Source organism: Gymnoscopelus microlampas (genome assembly GCF_963454915.1).
Source record: "Gymnoscopelus microlampas genome assembly, chromosome: 7".
Classification (NCBI taxonomy): Eukaryota; Metazoa; Chordata; class Actinopteri; order Myctophiformes; family Myctophidae; genus Gymnoscopelus; species Gymnoscopelus microlampas.
Window position 1 is genome coordinate 49,601,000 of NC_139944.1, and position 20,212 is coordinate 49,621,211.

The 20,212-nt window shown below is 41.3% G+C and overlaps 1 protein-coding gene across 3 annotated transcripts in view; it reads right to left on the reverse strand.

Moving 5' to 3' along the window:
• The window catches only part of cpne5b (copine Vb), a gene marked incomplete at both ends in the record, with an annotated part of 280,331 nt that overhangs the window by 48,796 nt on the left and 211,323 nt on the right, over nucleotides 1–20,212 (reverse strand). For all 3 annotated transcript variants that reach the window (XM_084061233.1, XM_084061232.1, XM_084061231.1), the window contains 2 exons: nucleotides 1,341–1,382; nucleotides 17,696–17,800. In XM_084061233.1, the coding sequence (XP_083917359.1) occupies nucleotides 1,341–1,382; nucleotides 17,696–17,800 (147 nt within the window). The remainder of the gene's footprint in view (nucleotides 1–1,340; nucleotides 1,383–17,695; nucleotides 17,801–20,212) is intronic.

Genomic DNA, 20,212 nt, shown 5'->3' on the forward strand with positions numbered 1-20,212 from the left:
GCTTACTGGTCAACGTGATAGATGTGTTCCTCATTAGTCAAGGCACATGTGTAAGCAGGTCTAATGGCTGTCGGCCAAACGAGGCATGACTTTTGCCTGTTTAAAGTTTCAATTTTCAAAAAATTGCTATAGCGCCCCCGTTTGACCAATTGGAGTAAGATTGGTTTCAGTGATATTTGGAATGGCCCTTTACATTTCTGCTAAGTTTCAAAGAATGGTAAGTCTGCATGTATGTGTTAGGGGCAGATGAATAATTGTCATAAAACTGCAATATTCATTGGCTCATTAAAGCTTCATTTTTTCACTTATGGAAAATATTTTGCAAACGTTTTTTGGCATAGGTCCAAAGTTCATGTGTAAAAAGTTTCGTGCAGATTACTCAAAAATCCCAGGAGGAGATAGGTTTTAACTGTTTTTCATATAATTCAAAATGGTGGGAGATCTAAAGGTCAGAGGTCAAAAGTCAGAGTGTGAAAGTTGTTCAGCATGAGGAGACGCATGTGTGCATCGAAGTTTCATGGCTGTAGGTGAAACAGGGCATGAGTTGTACCTGTTCAAAGTTGGCATTTTCAACTGAGTGCTATAGCGCCACCTTTTGACGAAAGATTGTGAGATTAATTTTTTGATCGTTTTTCATGACCATCTATCATATGTCCGAGTTTCATAAAAAGCGTATGCACGGTTCAGCCAGAACTGGCAAAAACGGCAGAAGAAGAAGAAGAAATGGAATAATGCCAATAACAATACGGGTCCATGCTGGAAGCCTGGCCCCGTAATTATGCTGTTGATCATCTTAATCTAGCTTTTGTGCTCCGTGTGCGGGGGAAAACAAGGAACTAGTGCTTCCATTCACTCTGTTCGCATGGTCTCAATATCATACTGTACTTTTAGAACACTAGATTTTTGTAAGTCTGCATGTTACGTTTGTGACGTCCACCGTCTGTCCGTCCGCCCGCCCGCCCACCCTCTAGGCAATTTTGTCACATCCGCTTCATCCTCTGATCGTTTTCAGAGCTTCTGTTGCTCCATGCTGTATGACGGAAGCATTTGAAAAGGCAACAGTCTGGCTTGCAAGACTACTTTGTTGTCTGGGGTTAGTGAAAAAGTATGGTTTTGAGAACTTTTTTTGCCATACGAGTGAATGCGATCGTTACTTTAGATTCTTCGCTCAGAGAGAAGATAAGCGACAGAGAAAGATGATCAAATCCCAAGTTATATATACACCAAAGATCAACATTGTTTTATCATCTTCTGAAACAAGCACATACTTTCAACAACAACCAAATCTTTGCGTTGACACATTTGTGAATTTGTGATTGAATAGCATTCATTACTCTTACCTGCCATCTCTGTCCCAGTCGTACACCTCCACCTTGATTGTTCTGGAAACACACACACACACACACACACACATACACACACAATATTAAGGTTAAAAGGTGCACAAGTACCATGCCAACACTGCAGGGCGTACAATACATGAGATGATTTCTTATTATTCATAGCACGCACACACACACACACACACACACACACACACACACACACACACACACACACACACACACACACACACACACACACACACACAGAGAGAGAGAGAGAGTGAGACATAGAGAGACAGAGACAGACGCTAAACTATTCAGCCTAAATTGAGTCATCCATCTCATCAAAACTCACTCAGTGAATAATAACCCGGGGCAGGTGAGGTTAAGATGGAGGAAATATAATAGCCATCTTCCTCACTTTGGTAATGATGACAAATCCACTGCAGGCTATCCCCCCATCACAGATAAACTCATTCATTATGATCACCGCCCCTCTCCTCTCCAACAACAAACACTGACAGTACGGCTGCTGAACAAAGCCTGACACCCATGAGGCTTCACAGGCAGAACAGCCAATGCTTCTGGAATGCCAGAGATAAACACACACTTATCTCTATCTCCAGCACCGTCCGAACGACCGACTTCTAACTTTTTTTTTTGAAGAGTTTGAACCCTGGGATCTTTTATCACAAGATTTTGGAGCCTATTTTTCACCCAGTGCCAATTGCCTAAGCTTTTAAACCTGGGCGCTACTCTCCCTCTGCCAGCCTGGGGAGAGCATCTCCTCTGACCCCTTACATGTTTTAAATGATGAATATCAACTGATGCCCTCCGGGAGGCGGTTTAGAGTCCCTAAATATAAGAAAAACATGCTAAAGAACTCTTTTGTACATCAGTCTGTTCTGCTTTTAAACCAAAGTCGGTAAACCAAGAGGATTTGTTCTACTGTTCTTGTTTCTGTCTGCTTCTGTGATGTATGTCCTGTAATGTACTTTGTGTAATGTATTGTGTATGTCCTGCCTGTATCTTGAACGGTGACGTCATGGACACAAAGCAAATTTCGGTGAAAGCTGACAATAAAGTTGTATCGTATCGTATCTCGTATCGTGTCTTCTCACCTGACAGGGGGGAGTTTCCCCGGTTGGACGTAGCGTGTGGAAGGAACACGTTATTCCAACCAGTTACTTTCCCCTCCATCAAGCGCCCCGGCTAACCAGGGGGAGACACTATAGAGACCAGGATTACTGTATGTTTTTTGAGAGGGTAGCTACCCTATGGGACACGGGGGGAGAACATGCAAACTCCACAGAGAAAGGCCCTTTCGCCAAACCCACCTAGGGTATGGGCACTGATGATACGGAGGAAAGGACACGCCCACAGCGTCCCCGGCGGGAATCGAACTTCTAGATGTGAGGCGCCAGCGCTACCGACTGCGCCACCGAGCCCCGACTTCAAACTCAGCGCACGCATCGCCAGCGACCCAAGGGACATTTATTTATATGCCCAGATTGCCCAGAACCGCAGACCGATATGCCCATATGGGGTAAACCATACTGGACGCATGAATTTACATTATCATGTGTCTTCCGCAGACCGGTCTGGCCCTAAGCGCTGGGTGGGCGTTTTGCAGAAAGCAAAAAGTGGAAGAGCCAATTAGCATCTGTCAATCAGAGGGCCCTAATCGCAGACGCTGATGGCTCTTCCACTTTTTGGTTTCTGCAAAACTGCAGAACACACATGATAATAATGTGAATTAATGTGACCGGTGTGGTCATATATGGGCACAAAAGGGACACAGACAGACAGACAGACAGACAGACAGACAGACAGACAGACAGACAGGTGTTGCCAGATTTTGTCAGAGAAATAAGCAACCAGGTCTGTGAACACAAGCCCAAAAGAAGCAAATATACCTCATGAGCACTTCAAACATTTGCTATTTGAAAAAAGCCGTTCTAAAAGCTCACAACGAGTTTGCAGATCTGCTATTTTCAAAAGAATCTTGGACAAATGTTGACAAATGTGGAATATTTTAACAACACAAATCTGGTACACTGGTCCCTGGCACAAAATATTTTCAGTCCGCAGACAAATACATATTTATTTGGGGGATTGCTGACATGAAAATGTTTGAGAACCACTAGTTTAAACACCATTATGAAACAAGCCTAAATAAGTAACCACACTTTAGAAACAAGCCCAAAAAAAACCAACCTGCAACTAATTTACAAACAACAATTTACAGAAAAACAAGCCCAAAGTCGCTTATAATAAGCGGACATGGCAACACTGCCTCTGACAATGGGTATTGCATAACCGGGTAGGGCATGCATTCGCTATTTGCATCGTTACGTTCCTGAGTTAGTTGGTGTCTAACGGTCCCGGACTAGTACTTAAAATAATTTAACACTGAAATGTTTTGATGGTTTGTTTTGTTTTGGAAATGTTGAAAAAATACATATATAAATCCCAGGAGAGACCACATGGGAAGAGGAAGACACATAGTAACTTCAGCATACAAGCATCCGCTCTGCAAGATCTCCCTTAACTGTGACACGATGATGAAACTTCCCAGAGTTTTGAAAGAAGTCCTGGAACTTTAGACTTACTGGGAGGATGATGTGTTATACATGCTACACACAGCAGAAACACGCTCCCCGTAGTGTAGGAGAGAAAAAAAGGTTTCACAGCCACTTTCATTCCTGAGTCACATTGATCTCTGCCTCTCTTCTCTCCCAGCTACCACCAGCAGCAGCATCAGCAGCAGCCGCCTCCATGCTGGCAGTGCGAATCCACGACACACATCAAAGAGCCATCCCTGCCACGTAGGAATTGAGATATGAGCCAGAAATATATCACTGTCGCTGTCAGGGGGGACATACCTAGTATGTTCCAAACCGTTCCTTTTTTATTACAACTTTATTACATAATATAAAATAGTGAAAATAGCCGAATCTTCAAGCTTGTGGATCTGATATCTCCACTACTTTTGTTTTGAAGTAAGGCATTAATAAGTTATGGAGATACAGGGTTTCTGCCAGACAGCAACGATGGAGTACGTGTCTACCTTCCTCCTACCCGGCCCCTGTCATTCTGTAGCATCAGTTCGTTCCTTCTTTAGGTGTATTTCAAAAGGATACCAAGGTTATCATAGTTAACCAAAACTTTCCAGGTTTACAAAACTAACTGAAATGATAAACAAAATGCCCTTAGTTTTCGTTTTAGTCTATGTATTTATAAGCTTTTTGGGATGACATGTTTTACACCAGCTGTCGGCACCACCATATGGCACCTTTCAATCCTGCACCTGACAAATAAACAAAAGCATATTAAAAAAAAAACACTAAAACTAATAAAAACTAGCAAATCTGCTCTACAAACTAATTAAAACTAACAAACTAAAACTAAACTAAAATGAAAAAGCCAAAACTATTATAACCTTGCTGCTACGCTTGGGAGAGGATGAGAGAGTCACCTACATGGTAGAATGGTCTTTTTTTGGTATGTTATGCTTTATTTTAGTATGACACTGTGGAGAGACAGGAAGCCAAGGGGAGACTGGGGTTTGAGCTCTGGTCCTCACGACTCCCAACATATTAAGATAAGATAAGACATACCTTATTGATCTTTATTGAACTCACAACATCACCGGTACAGAACATGCAGTTCAAAATAGAGACCAACAAGCAAATAAGAAAATAAAAAAACAAAAAAAGCCCTGTCCAAAACTCACACATATATAGCAGATCTACACGCTCACAACATTCTGCGTTCTGAGCTTGTAGATCTGTTATTTTTTCGTCAAACGTTTCCCTCCAGAATAGGGGTTCAGCTGGGGTTCAGCTGGTCAAATATCTCAGTTTCTGCAAGATGAAAAGTCTAGACTGGTATTTTTTCTTTTTTCATAAATAGCCTGGACTGTTCTCCTTCCAGTCTGTTCGGGTCCCCATATGGTGCCCACCTGGCTGAGCCTCCAAGCACCACAGAGCTCCTCTTTGAATGCAGGGAAAGACACAGAATTTGGCAGGGGACGTGACAGCTAGATACAGAGAGAGAGAGAGAGAGAGAGAGAGAGAGAGAGAGAGAGAGAGAGAGAGCACATTTCGCTGTCCGTGGTGCTTAAGTAGAGTGGTGGAAAAAGTACTCGCATTGATGACTTAAGTAAAAGTATCAATACTGCAATATAGAAATAGGTAATCTGTTACAAGTAAAAGTCTGGAATTCAAAACATTTACTCGAGGGTTTATACGTAATCATGCATACTGGATCTGTGACTATGAGTGTGTGAGAGAGAGAGAGGGGTGACATAAAGTAAGAATGAATGAAAGAAAACAATTTTGAGTGGAAAAGGAGAATTATGTTAATCATACCCAAACTTCACCTGACTTCACCCTCCAACAAACCGAGCAGAATACATTATCCACCAACCAGAGACAGACGCAGTTCCACAAGCAGCACCCCTAGATAAATCCATACGGGACTTACAAACTGTCACCATGCTGCTGGCACAGCAAAGCTACCACTGAGAGAAAAGTAGCTCTAACTATCATTGAAAAATGTACACTTTAAAGAGCCACTTAAATTGTGTGTCTTGTTTGGTTAATGTCTTTTTGAATTTTACCCATGAAATGCCTAGCACTCTAGTTTCTCCAAAGCATTAATATAGAGCCTCACTAAATGCATTCAGAAAGTTTAAAATGGGCATATCTTCTTCAAATATGTTCAGATTTCAATGAATGACATGTCATTTCAAAGCTTACATTCTGTACCTTTCATAATCTGTAGGGGGGAAGGGGGGAAAATGACCATGGGCTACTTGTGTCTCAAACCACTGTACTGGGTCACAGTTGTGCAGGGACATCATTGAGTGATGCAAAACAAGCGCTTTCCGTAACCCAACGTCACTGAAGGTCCCGTCAGTGAAGAAGTGATTGGCATCTTTGCTTTCGTGGATGTTCTCTGTAGAGGATCAAACTTATAACATATTCATCCATCCAACCATCTTCCACCACTTATCTGGAGTTCAGCCACGGAGGAAGCAGTTCCAGCTGGCTTCCCTTTCACAGGCCACATTAGTTAACTATATAACTGGGGGATTCCGAGGTGTTCGAGGGCCAGCATGGCAGGAAAAGCTCCCTGGGGAAGTGCCCAGGCAGGAAGTGTCCGTGTCAGATGCCCTAACCACCACGACCGACTCCTTTCCACATGAAGGAGCAGTGGCTCTACTCCAAATCTCTCCTGGATGACTGAGCTTCTTACCCCGTCCCTTTGGAATACATAGGGATATGTGGGTACTATATGAAGCTCCTTTAGGGACATTTTGGGGGTAGAAAAATATTTGGCATGTCCATTTATTGAACAGAAATGATTTATCTGAGGATTTACAGTAAACCACACCATGGGACATGAGGACCGGGACTAAGAAATGCATTATTCACTGGCTATGTTGTCGGAAAATCAAACTTAGAAGATAGACAGTAAGCACACTTGAACGATGGGAAGAGGATGATGTGTTGTTGGACTGTTTTCTTGTTTTGTTTTGTTTTGTGTTGTGACCCCCTGGTTGTTGTGCTTTTGAGGACCCTCTCGAAAACCAGATGCTGCATCTCAAGGGCCTTATCTTATCCTCCAGTCAATTTCTAAATAAAATAAATACATTTGGTAGCCTCTTGTATTTAAAAGATTGCTCGGCAGATGACTCATATTCTCAACTTGCCACTTGAAAGCCCTTACAAATAATATTATTTTTCAAATCAATCTGCACTTTCAACCCCATTACCACTCCACAATACTCTTCAAACTTGGACTATTATACCCTCTATCCGCTGCTGTGGTTGGGTAAATGCAGTGGTGTAAAGTAACTAAGTACATTTACTCAAGTACAATTTTGAGGTACTGGAGTATTTACCAATTTTCAGTACTTTTACTTCTACTCCACTAAATCTCAGAGGCAAATATTGTACTTTTACCCCACTACAATTATTTGAAAACTACTAGTACTACTAGTTACTTTGTAGATTTTGATTATTACAAAACAGTACAGTATATACAGTATATATACTTTGCCTGAAAATAGCCGATCTGCAAGCTCGTGCAACGGGTTGTGAACTTGTAGATCCGCTATTTTCAAAGGATTTTTATACGTTTTACACATTTGAAAACTTGTGAAATGGGACCTTCAGCATAATGAGTACTTTTACTCTTGGTACTTTAAGTACATACCAATACTTGTGTACTTTTTACCAGGGTGGTCCCTGGGAACACTCAGAACATCATGCGCTCCAAAGCTAATCTGCCACAGATCATTCCTGAGGCTATTTTTAACACATTCAAACCGGGAACGCATTTGTGTAATCACTTTATCCATATTTTATACTTATTCAAAAATAGCAGATAATTATACAAGCTCTCTATGAGCTTGTAGATCTGCTATTTTTGAAAAACCTTGACCATTAAAGGACGACTTCACCCATTTTCAACCTATCTTCATATACTGTAATTGGTCCTCACTAATGCTCATGATAGAATGGTACCATTTTTTTCCTACTCGGTCTGTGTCTCAGAGGAGGTCTGTGGACTGTTCAGAAACCTGTCTACCAGTGACATCATCGATAGGGAATCCAAGCCAATAGAAACGGAAGGCTTTCTATTCCTGGAAAGTTGCAATGCAATAATAGAAGCCATTGTTCTTGCGTTAATAAAAATGTAAATGAACATTTTTAAATCTTGTTGGAAAAAAAATCCTGCCCAACGATGATGTCGCTGGTAGACGGGTTTCCACAGCCCTCCTATGAGACACAGACCAAGTAGAAAACAATTGTACAATTTTATCATGAGCATTAGTGAGGACCTATTATACTGTATGAATATAGGTTGAAAATGGGTGAAGTCGTCCTTTAAGTGCAAATATTTGAATATATACATTTTTAAGGGGAACATTTGTAAATCTTTCTGGGGGAGGGGGGTCCCTGGAACAATATTTTGAGATGGGGGTCCGCAGCCAAATACATATCATTTTGGGGGTCCTTGACATGAAAAAATTTGAGAACCACTGACACTGGCAACATACAGTACTTTTTCAGAAAACTGTTATGATTTAGAAGACATTAGCAGAATCCCCCAGAAGCAAAGATTTGAGTTACAAATGTTTGCTTTATATATATATATATATATATATATATATATATATATATATATTTATTTTTTCAAAAGATTTGCACACATTTTCGCTACGAGCTTGTAGCGCAGCTGCTATTTTTGAAATGCCAAAGAAATCTAAAAAATGACACACAGATGCTTTCCCGGTCTTAAAGGGTTAAGGGAACCTTTAATGAACGTGACTCATCCTTTGTAATTGAGGCTCATATTTGCTGCGTGTGTCACAGAGACACATAGACGTAGCGTTTGACATAATGACAATTCTACAGCCTTCATTAGACAGACGTGGGTCTGTGTGATCTTTATGCGAGGGACTGAAATAGACACCCAATGTGTTAGTGAGTCACCTGCCTTCTTCTTGCATGTTAATAAGAGGTGGAGAATCCATTCCTTTGATGATGCCTGCCATGAAACAATTCCACATTCAGCTTTTATTAAGTTAAGGAAAATATAACCATATAACCACCACCTGCTACCAGAGAGAGAGAGAGAGAGAGAGAGAGAGAGAGAGAGAGAGAGAGAGAGAGAGAGAGAGAGAGAGAGAGAGAGAGAGAGAGAGAGAGAGAGGGAGAGAGAGAGAGAGAGAGAGAGGGAGAGGGAGAGAGACAGGTAGCCTCGGGTGGCCAGACAATATCACACGACACACTGCGTGGATATTAGTCTGGTCCCTATCCACGATCGATTTTTTTTCCAAGGGGCGGTTACAAAAAGATCCAAACGGACTCTATTGGTTAGACTTAAACCAATCAGAGCAGTGCTTCCTTGTACGAAGCAATCAGAGCAGTGCTTCCTTGTTGATAAGCCCGCCCATATTTGAATACTGGGCCCTGGTTGGTCCCGCACAACCTCTGCGGGGGAGAAATACATTCTCTATGGAGGGGGGCCAGACCTAATCTGCCGAGGGCTAAAGTGCATGCAATTTTGCAAAGGCAGATTCGTCTGGAACCAGGCTAAGAGACAGGCACACACACCCGTCGCCAGTGGTGGAAAAAGTACTCAAATGTTTTACTTAAGTAGAAGTATCAAAACTCTTTTACAAGTAAGAGTCCAGAATCAAACATTTACTTGAGTAAAAGTACAAAAGTATTGGTATCACAATGTACTTAAAGTACCAAAAGTACAGAGTACTCATTACGCAGAATGTCCATTTCAAGTTTTCAAATGTATAAAACATCTTTTGAAAATAGCAGATCTACAAGCTACTTAGTTACTTTCCACCACTGGGAGGAGAGAGTGAGTGAGAGTGAGAGTGAGTGAGTGAGTGAGTGAGTGAGTGAGTGAGTGAGTGAGTGAGTGTGAGTGTGTGTGTGTGTGTGTGTGTGTGTGTGCACATGTCGCTGTCCGTGGTGCTTAAAGGGAAAGACCACTTTGATAGAGGTTTTGGTTGTGTAGTTACCTTGACATGATGTAACTCCAAAGATGGACAAGAAATACAAAAAAAAACAATTGGGTAGAAACCGTGTATCTCTATAATTTCAACGTATTTTCGTAATTTAATGCCCTACTTCATCATACTACAGTTTCAAATATGGATGAATGATTTAATTTCATGTCCGGCTGCCTTTCACAGCCCATCCCTTACGGGATTATTTAGACCAAAATTAAACATTTTCCCAGTGCGGATATAAACAAAAATAATAAACAAAATAAATAAATACCACACTGTATACATAACTCAAAAACAAAAGTACAGTTTAGTATTCCACTCTCTCAAACTAGAGAGTGGAGGGCGAGAGAGAGAGAGAGAGAGAGAGAGAGAGAGAGAGAGAGAGAGAGAGAGAGAGAGAGAGAGCAAAGAACAAGGAGAGAATGAACAGAAGACAGACTTGAATGTTTAACTTAGACAATACTGTGAACTCAAATACTGCAAATTCTGTAAGTAGCAAGTTTAGTCGACAAGCTCATTGAACTATTTTTTTTTTGTTATTTTAGATTGAGAGAGAAAGAGCTTAAGTCTGTCTGTTAGTTTTATAACAAAGAAAAGTATTAAAGTAGTATTAAGAGCTTGTGACTGAATGTACCAATCAGGCAATTGGGCTCCGTCTTTAAATGTCACTGCCTCTGATCCTGTCATTTCTCTTTTCAACAAGCGTGGAGCAAACCCACCTCCATCCCCAACCCACCTCCATCCCCAACCCACCTCATTAAAAGTCTGAATAGGCTATATGCACAGCAGCCATATTGGACAGAAATTGGGCCCCTTCCTTGCTTCCTGGCTCTGTTCCATTTAGTGTGGCACAGTAGCCTGGTAAACCCTCCCTCCGGAAATCTCATTTCCATTTGATTCCAGGAAATCACTCCTGAAATCAAATGGAAATGAGATTTCCGGAGGGAGGGTTTACCAGGCTAGTAGCACAGTGGTTCTCAAACTTTTTAATTTCAAGGACCCCCATAACTCTGAGAGTGTAAAAATGGAACCAAATGGACCCGGGAGGGTCCATTTGGTTCCATTTGTACACTCTCAGAGTTACACCCTCTCAAGGAACCATGAGGGTCCTTGGACCACACTTTGAGACCCACTAGTATTTCTAGTGAGCCAACATGCACAATATCAGCACCCTGACTCTGTTTGACCAGAATGGAACAGAGCCTTCATTAGTATCATTGGTAATTGGAAGGAAGTGGTCCATTTTTCTCCAAAATGGCTGCTGTGCATAGAGCCTATTGCCTGGAGTTGAGATGGAAGGAGGTTAATTTACACTGCCACCACACAACATCTTAGACTCCGAGGGGGGTTCTCTCCCTATTAAAAGCTCTTACTAGTAATACGGTACATGTTAACAGAGTCTAAATCACCAAAATGTTTTTATCTTTTATTCAATTTTTTTTGTTTTGTTTGAATCAACTTGACCTCTGAAACTTGATCTCTGATTGAAATAATAACTACCTATGTAGAGACATGTTCTTTGTTTCCATTTCTTTTTAACCCATTGAGACCTGAAGCCAATTCTACATGTCTCCTAAATCTCAACAGTATTCTGAAAAACGTATGTTTCTATATCAGTGGTGCTCAATCTTTTTCATGTCAAGAACCCCCAAAATTATATGGATTTGGCCGCAGACCCCCATCAAAATATGTTGTTCCAGGGACCCCCAGATTCAATTTAAAAATTTTCACTTTAAAAATATATATATTCAAAGATTTGCACACATTTTCACGATTTTTGAATAGCCCAAAGTGCAAAATAATGCTTTTTAGCCCAAATCTAAAAATGACACAGTTCCAGGTCTTAATGGGTTAAATTGTTTTACATACAGTACAAGGTTATCACCCGACAGAGAAGATACAATAATTGATGTGTGAGAGAGATGTTTCCTTCTCTTCTCATCTTTGTCTGCAACCCGTCACGGGCTTACACACACACACATGTAACGTTGGCCAAATATAGGCTATACAACCGTCTGGTACTTTCTGTTTCTGTCTCACAGCTGGCAACCCTTTGCCAATTGGAGGCCCGTTTTAGCAACCAATCAGAACACAATGTGCTCTTTAGACGTAAACATGCACCCCGTAATCACACTGTACACTATAGATATGAGTACTTAAGCACCATGGACAGCGAACATGTGCGCTCGCTCTCTCTCTCTCTCTCTCTCTCTCTCTCTCTCTCTCTCTCTCTCTCTCTCTCTCTCTCTCTCTCTCTCTCTCTCTCTCTCTCTCTCTCTCTCTCTCTCTCTCTCTCTCTCTCTCTCTCTCTCTCTCTCTCTCTCTCTCTCTCTCTCTCTCTCTCTCTCTCTCTCTCTCTCTCTCATCAGCACCCTACACTTTCCTATTATTGTTTCTGTCTTCTTCACAGCTGCTCCGCAGACTGCAACCCAATCCTTTTTCTTTTTTGGAAAGAAACTAAATAACGTTTCTGCAATAGGAAGTGTCAGGTGGAGAAATAAAACAGCTATATAGGCAGTGGTGGAAAGTAACTACGTTTTTTGAGGTATTTGAACTTTACTTGAGTATTTCCAATTTCCAACACTTTTACTTCTACTCCACTACATCTCAGAGGCAAATATTGTACTTCTACTCCACTACAAGTATTTGAAAACTTGAGTAACTACTTACTTTTCAGATATAAATTATGATATTATGAAACATACATTAACCACTTAAGCCCTATTTTATACATAGGCTATTTGGAAATAGCAGATCTACAAGCTCAGAGTTACTACTGGGAGGCTGCCAAATGTCTGTGTGATAGGAACTTATTTTTTTGTATTTATTACATGAACCACTTGAACCCTATAGCATCCCTATTCTGGTGGGAGAATTTGCAGAACATAGCAGATCTACAAGATCGCAACGCATCGCACTGCAACACATTGTGAACTTGTAGATCTGCTATTTTAGGCGAAGAGGTTTGGTGTAGAGGGAAAAAGGAGCAGATCGAATACAGGCCCGAAGGTCAAGCTTACGAAGCATATAGGGTTTAAGTGGTTAAATGTCTGAACATATTATTAATTAACATGAATGCAACAGTTAAGGGGTCCTTGGCCTGAAAAACGTTGAAGACCTCTGCTAGAGTGTTTGTTCAGTACTGAACAAACACTCTCTCAAGCTTTTTAGTGAACAGAAAATACATTTTCATTTTAACATGTTATGCAATCAGGAAGATTGCATAAAGATGCAGTCAAAGCCCAAAGATAATTTATCAGCTTGAATTTTTATTGTATTCCAGTTTGAATTCTCTCTCCTGATTGGATAAACGTGGTATCCTGACCTGTGAAAGTACTACATGTTCTCTTTACTAAAGAGATGGAGAGACAGGGAGATGCCTATAGTGAACAAGTCAAGCAATTGTAATGTTCTAACTGGCAACCTTCAGTTTGCAGGCTCTTAGCTTGTTTCACACTCAATAAAGGCACAAGAGAACCTCAACTCTTTCCTGTGCCTGCTGCACAACACCACTTTCTGTCAATGAGATGCAAGGCTTTAGGAGGCATTTGGTGTTCTCCCTACAGATAGTGTCTATTTTTAGATACATGTAGGTAGGCAGCATATGAAGGAGACAGGAAACATCTGTCTCTGGTAATATAGCAAACTGCATGTTCGGGTAGGGAAAGCATAGCCTGCAGACAGTGGTGGAAAGTAACTAAGTATATTTACTTAAGTACTGTACTTAACTCTCTCAGTGCCAATGAAATTAAAAAAATATGTTCATACTGTGCCAGCAATTTTTTGAAAGTTAAAGAAAAAAAGAAAAGTTAAACAAGAAGTGAATGGAGCAGCAAATCTTTGGATCACGATATATTGGGTTCTGAATTATTTTTATTTTTTTTAACTCGGGATAACTCGTTTTTGGCACTCAGAGTTAAGTACAATTTTGAGGTATTATTACTTTACTTGAGTAATTACAACTTCCAATATTTTTACTTCTACTCCACTACATCTCGGATCACTACATTTATTTGAAAACTTTAGTTACTAGTTACTTTGTAGATTTTGATTAATATTACATAATATACATTACACACTTCAGCCCTATACACATTTCGGCCATTTGAAAATAGCAGATCTACAAGCTCACAATGTGTCGCATTGTGAGCTTTTAGATCTATTTTCAAATGATTTGTATACAATTCAAAACTTGAAATGGGACATCTGCATAATGCGTACTTTCTACTTTTGGTACTTTGAGTACATTTTGATAGCAATACTTTTGTACTTACTCAATACTGCATTTCTACAATGCAGTATTGATCATTTTAGTTAAGTAGAAAAAAAAAAACGTCCACCTCATCAGGTAAAAGACTTCAACTGAAGTGGTGCCAAACACATTTTGGAACACACACATTATCCACTCTCACCCTGCATGGTGTCCCTATATTTTTTGGGCCGGTCATTATAGGTGAAGTGTTTTGTCCAGATATGTCAAACAACATTAATCACTTGAACTACCCTGCACGCCTATTCTGGGGAGAACACTGGCCAAAAAACAGCAGCGGAGCTAGAAACACCGCAGAGCTCTGGATCCAGATGGTGGATTATAGGAAGGAGTGGATGGCAGCAATCCAATAGCCCTGCAGTTGGTGTTGCCTATATTCCGCACCTTGGCGTCATCGTATAGATCGGCTATCTTCATAGGCTTAAGTGGTAAATGTCCGATGTTCCGAGTTTTTGGAACTTCATCTTGTTTCGGTGATCTGACCACAGAATGTGACAAGCTCCTGTGACCATGTGTGTGGATCTTGAATCTTGAATTATTGGCGAGGAAATTCTAGGTTTTCTCATTGTGTTCCATGCAGGGGATTATGTGTCCATGGGCTTAGATTGTGAGAGGAACGGCAGGAGATGCTGCTGGATGTAATTTGCAAAGATCAGAGTCTAAGACTTATAATTAAAATTCAGCTGTTAAAAAAAAAAATTATAGACAGATGGTGTTGAGGAAGTATCGATCACACGCACGCACGCACGCACGCACGCACGCACGCACGCACGCACGCACGCACGCACGCACACACACACACACACACACACACACACACACACACACACACACACACACACACACACACACACACACACACACACACACACACACACACACACACACACACACACACACACACACACACACACACACACACACACAGCGTACGCTTCACCTGCTGTTCTTATGACAGCTCGTGACAGATTTTCCAAATGCTGTATTTCAGTGCTTAGCTTGTCACACTTCCTTCATTAATTATTGTCATGATTTGTTTTAAACTGTACATGCAGTAACATTCTAGTATTTTGCACTGCTGTCGTCTAACTGTTTGAATGAGTGTGTTTGAATGTTTTAACCACGATGGAAAAACTTTTTTATCCATTTTGGCAGTGCAGTTTAAAAAAAATGTCAATACAAATATTGACTCACATATCAAATAAAATGGACAGCGTCACGCCATTGGTTTCTACAGACCGTAAATGAAGCCTGTAAATGAAGCCGGTTGACATCCGGTCCGAAATGCAAAGGGAAACTAATGCTATTGGCTGAAACCGCAGCGAGGGCGGGTCTTCACTCGGTAGAACCAGTAGAAACCCTAGAAACATACCCTATACTTTATCATTCATTTTAAAATAAATGGGACCATCATTTACCAACACACACGTCATGGTGATCGAAAGAAGACTTTAAACTAGCGACTGGAAGTAAAAACCCATCTGCTTGAAGCCTAATTGCTTCTGCAACCAGCAGGGGTGAAACAGCGGTGAAACAGCGGTGAAACAGCGGTGAAACAGCAAGACTACAGGCCATTCATATGAACTGTCACACTTCCTATATAGCCTCAATTTACAAGCCGGATGCTAGCCAATTGCATTATACTTGGATATGATGTGTGTGTGTGTGTGTGTGTGTGTGGCTGCGTCTGCTGTGTACATGTTTGAGTGCACGAGGGGCATTTCAGTAAATACCCCTGATAAACATCTCAGCCTGTTTGCATGCGATTGGCACTGACAGTGTGCTGGTGAAGTGTTCATCTTGGACAGCTAGGCTGGCTAGCACCAATAGCCCACTAAAGACACTACATCTCACTTGGCCATTCTCCTCTGGCTGGGCGCCAATTCCATTAACCATTCTCCTGTCTGTTTGTCTGTCTGTCTGTCTGTCTGCCTGCTACTCTGTCTGCCAATCTTTTCTGCCACTTCTCAAAGTACACCAGGTTTTCACATCAGGCTCTTTGCAGTCTCTAGACAAAACAACAAGCAACGTTCAGTTCTGTAGCAGCAGCAGCAGTTTGCGCGCATACAGTACAACACAGAGAAACACTTTGGAGAAAGACAGACCGCACCACTCAACATTCACTAGTTTTTCTATCTTCATCTTCCCCTTGTTTTTCTTTCTCTCCTCTCTTCTAAAGTTGAGTAAAAAGGAAAAATAAAACATAACCACTTTAACCCATTAAGACCTGGAACTGTGTCATTTTTAGATTTGAGCTAATAAGCATTATTTTACACTTTGGACTATTCAAAAATAGCAGATCTACAAGCCCATAGCGCGGCACCGAGTGCCGCGCTACGAGCTTGTAGATCTGCTATTTTTTTTAAATCGTGAAAATGTGTGCAAATCTTGAATATATATATTTATATATCTTTTTTTAAAGCGAACATTTTTAACTCAAATCTTTGCTTCTGGGGGTCCCTGGAACAAAATATTTCGATGGGGGTCTGCGGCCAAATACATATAATTTTGGGGGTCATTGACATGAAAAAGATTGAGCACCACTGATATAGAAACATACGTTTTTCAGAATACTGTTGAGATTTAGGAGACATGTAGAATCGGCTTCAGGTCTCAATGGGTTAATATCCTTACACACCGGGAGCGTCTTTCCCTGTGTGATTAATTCACCCAAAAAAAGCTAAACTAAACGTTAACTGAGTAGGCCTACAGTGTACGTCCACACAGAACGCAAAGATGAGGCGCTGATAAAGCGACACAATTCTTATTCAGAATCAGAACAAGACCACATTTTCACCTTGAGTAAAGGTGTCAACCTCTATGAACAGTCAACATCAACTTTATGAATAGTTTGATGCGAAATACGTGCCAGCTCAGGCCTCCAAGTGTGTAAAGATCTTACAGTGTAAATGATTAAAAATGGCAGATTGTAGGTGTGCCTTTTTCGTAGTTCATGTACATTTAGGGATTTATTTTTCTCTGTCTACAGTATTGACACAAAAATAGGGACTACAGTTGAAAGTGGTTAATTGGCTAAATTAAAGTGAAATAAATCACAGCACAGTGAGTGACCACCAGGTAGGGTTGTCAACATCCAGAACTGGAGAAACGGGACACTTGTGCGCGCGCGATTTTTTTCGGGTTTCCCGCGGTTAAAGTTACTTTTTTTGTTACTTTATTTCGGTTTTAGGGTTAGGGTTAGGGTTGGGAACAGGCTGACATGCCACACAAACAATGATGCCGTTCCCACCGGAGAAAATCTCACACACACACACACACACACACACACAAGCACGCGTGCGAGCACTGTGCCTGCCCTCAGTGCCCTGTCAACTGAGCGGTCCTAGCGCCCTTCGCATACAGCACACAAACACGCAGCCAGACACACTGCAGTGTGCGCAAACAGAAATATATTTTTTATTTTTCCCTTTACACCGGAGTCCGGGACAAACAAAGTCCCGTACGGCCCTTTTGGCTCAAATACGGGAAGTCCCGGCTAATATGGGACTGTTGGCAACCCTACCACCAGGTGGCGCGTTTGTTGAGACGTACCTGTCGAAGTCTCCGTTGCAGAGGGCTCGTACGGGGATGGTGAACGACTGCCACACGGGATTCAACGTGTTCTTCACCACCTCCGTTTTATGGCAGATCGTAAACCTGTGACGTGCCAAAGGGAAAGGATTGAGAAAGCAAAACGATGAATTGTTGATTTTGACAGATGCGTGCGTGAGTGAGTGGGTGTTGCATTGCAAAGACGTTATCAGGAACGAGAAGAGAGATATTAAAGGAAGCTTGGGCACACATAATGATTAAGACATTAAGACCGAGAACGCATACTGTGTCATTTTAGATTTTTAGCTATAATCTTTGGTCTATTAAAAAATAGCAGATATACAAGCTTGTAAGTGCCGCGCTACGGGCTTGTAGATCTGCAGTTTTTGAAACATCTTGAACATTTTCTGCAAATCTTTGAATACATATTTATTTTTTTAAAACACCATTTTTAACTCAAATCTTTGCGTCTGGAGGTCCCTGGAACAAAATATTTGACAAATGTTCGATTAAAAAATATATATTCAAAGATTTGCACACATTTTCACGATTTTTCACAAAAAAATAGCAGATCTACAAGCTCATAGCGCGGCACTCGGTGCCGCGCTATGAGCTTGTAGATCTGCTATTTTTGAATAGCCGAAGAAATCATAAAAATGACACAGATGCTTTCCCGCGGTCTAAAGGGTTAAGACAGACAGACTCGGCGAGGTGGGGAGTATATAATGAATAATGAAAAAGAGAACGAGGGAACGGATTGAAATTCAACACAGCAGTTGTGAACTCTCTACACAACAACACATCAAACAGCGCTGTGCCCTGTTTGGTTCATTATTGTTGTGTTTTTTTTTTAGGACCTGGCAACGCATCAGCCCATGACTTCCAACACCTCACTGTTGAAGATCATTTGCATGTGGCCTTGATTTTGATGGCCCGCCGCTGCTTTTGTGACAAGCCAGCCACACACAAACGCAGGTTCAACGCCTCCAACATATCCGCTTAACCCATTGAGACCGGGAACGCATCTGTGTCATTTTTAGATTTATTTGGATATTTTTTTTATATTCTTGAGAATTTGTGCAAATCTTTGAATATATATATATTTTAAAGTGAACACTTGTAACTCAAATCTTTGCTTCTGGGGGGTCCCTGGAACAAAACATTTTGAAATGGGGGTCTGCGGCCAAATACATATCATTTTGGGGGTCCTTGACATGGAAAAGCTTGAAAACCAGTGATTTATAGCAACATACAGTAAGTTTTTTTTCCAAAAATCTCCAGAAGCAAAGATTTCAGTAAAAAATGTTCGCTTAAAAATATATATATATTGAAAGATTTGCACAAAAGTTCACGATTTTTCAAAAATAGCAGATCTACAAGCTCATAGCGCACGGCACTCTGTGCCGCGCTATGAGCTTGTATATCTGCTATTTTTGAATAGCCGAAATATATATAAAAAAAAATGACACAGATGCGTTCCCGGTCTTAATGGCTTAAAGAGCTACACGAGGCCTGTCCCCACCTTTTTATCCAAAGCCGCCGGATTACTCACGCCCCACTGACCAGCCTCCAGCCCTGAGCCCTTTAGCTGGCCCTCCACATACTCATTTGGAACCCACATATCTCACACAACCCACCCACCCACAACAGCCCTTAAACACGTCTGTGGGGACCCATTTCCTAACCACTTCTTCCATATAAACGCTAGCGGGCAGAAAGGAGGCACTTGCGAAAGCTTCTCTGGTTAAAATAAGGCCCACCACCACAACGATGGTTTCCCTCGAGAGGCTGAAAAAAAGGCACTCTGGGAGTGGGATTGCATGAGCCCAAATGGGAAGTTGTTACTCTATTCCCTTTTGGTTTGTTTTACATGGGCTTTTTTTTCTCTTGCTTTATGAAAAAGTGGGAGGATTTCTTTCCCTCTTTCCCTGTTGGTTCAGTGTGTTTCTTTACACTAATTGCCCACAGTGTTTGCTCTCCTATGCGGTCATTAAGAGATAGTCAAGTGGGATGTGGTGTTGTTGTTAGTAGAATGTTTGTCCGTGCGCGCAAACCCTTAAGCTCTGCGTGTCAGCACCCCGGGGGGAAGGAGAACAGTAACTACTCCTCTCTTCCTGACACCCAGCAGCTCTCTCCTCCTCCTGTCTCTTTCTCTCACTCTTTCTCCTCCGGTCTCCCATCCATGCCTCCCTATGGACACTCACTATAGTCCTTCCTTTATATTTAATCCCCATCTCTCACTCACCTCTCCATTGTCTCTCTAGTCTCTATACACTTACACTTTCCTCTAGTCCAGTGATTCCTTACTTTTTTCATTTCAAGGCCCCCCCAGTTTGATACAAATGGAACCAAATTGAATGGACTCGAAAGGGTCCATTTGGTTCCATTTGTGTCCAACATACACCGATGATGATATTGCTGTCAAACACGTCTTTGTACAGTAGCTATCTATGAAATCGATGAAAAAGTTTAATCTGCAACACAATGATATACAATATGTAGTGGGGGGGTCCTTGC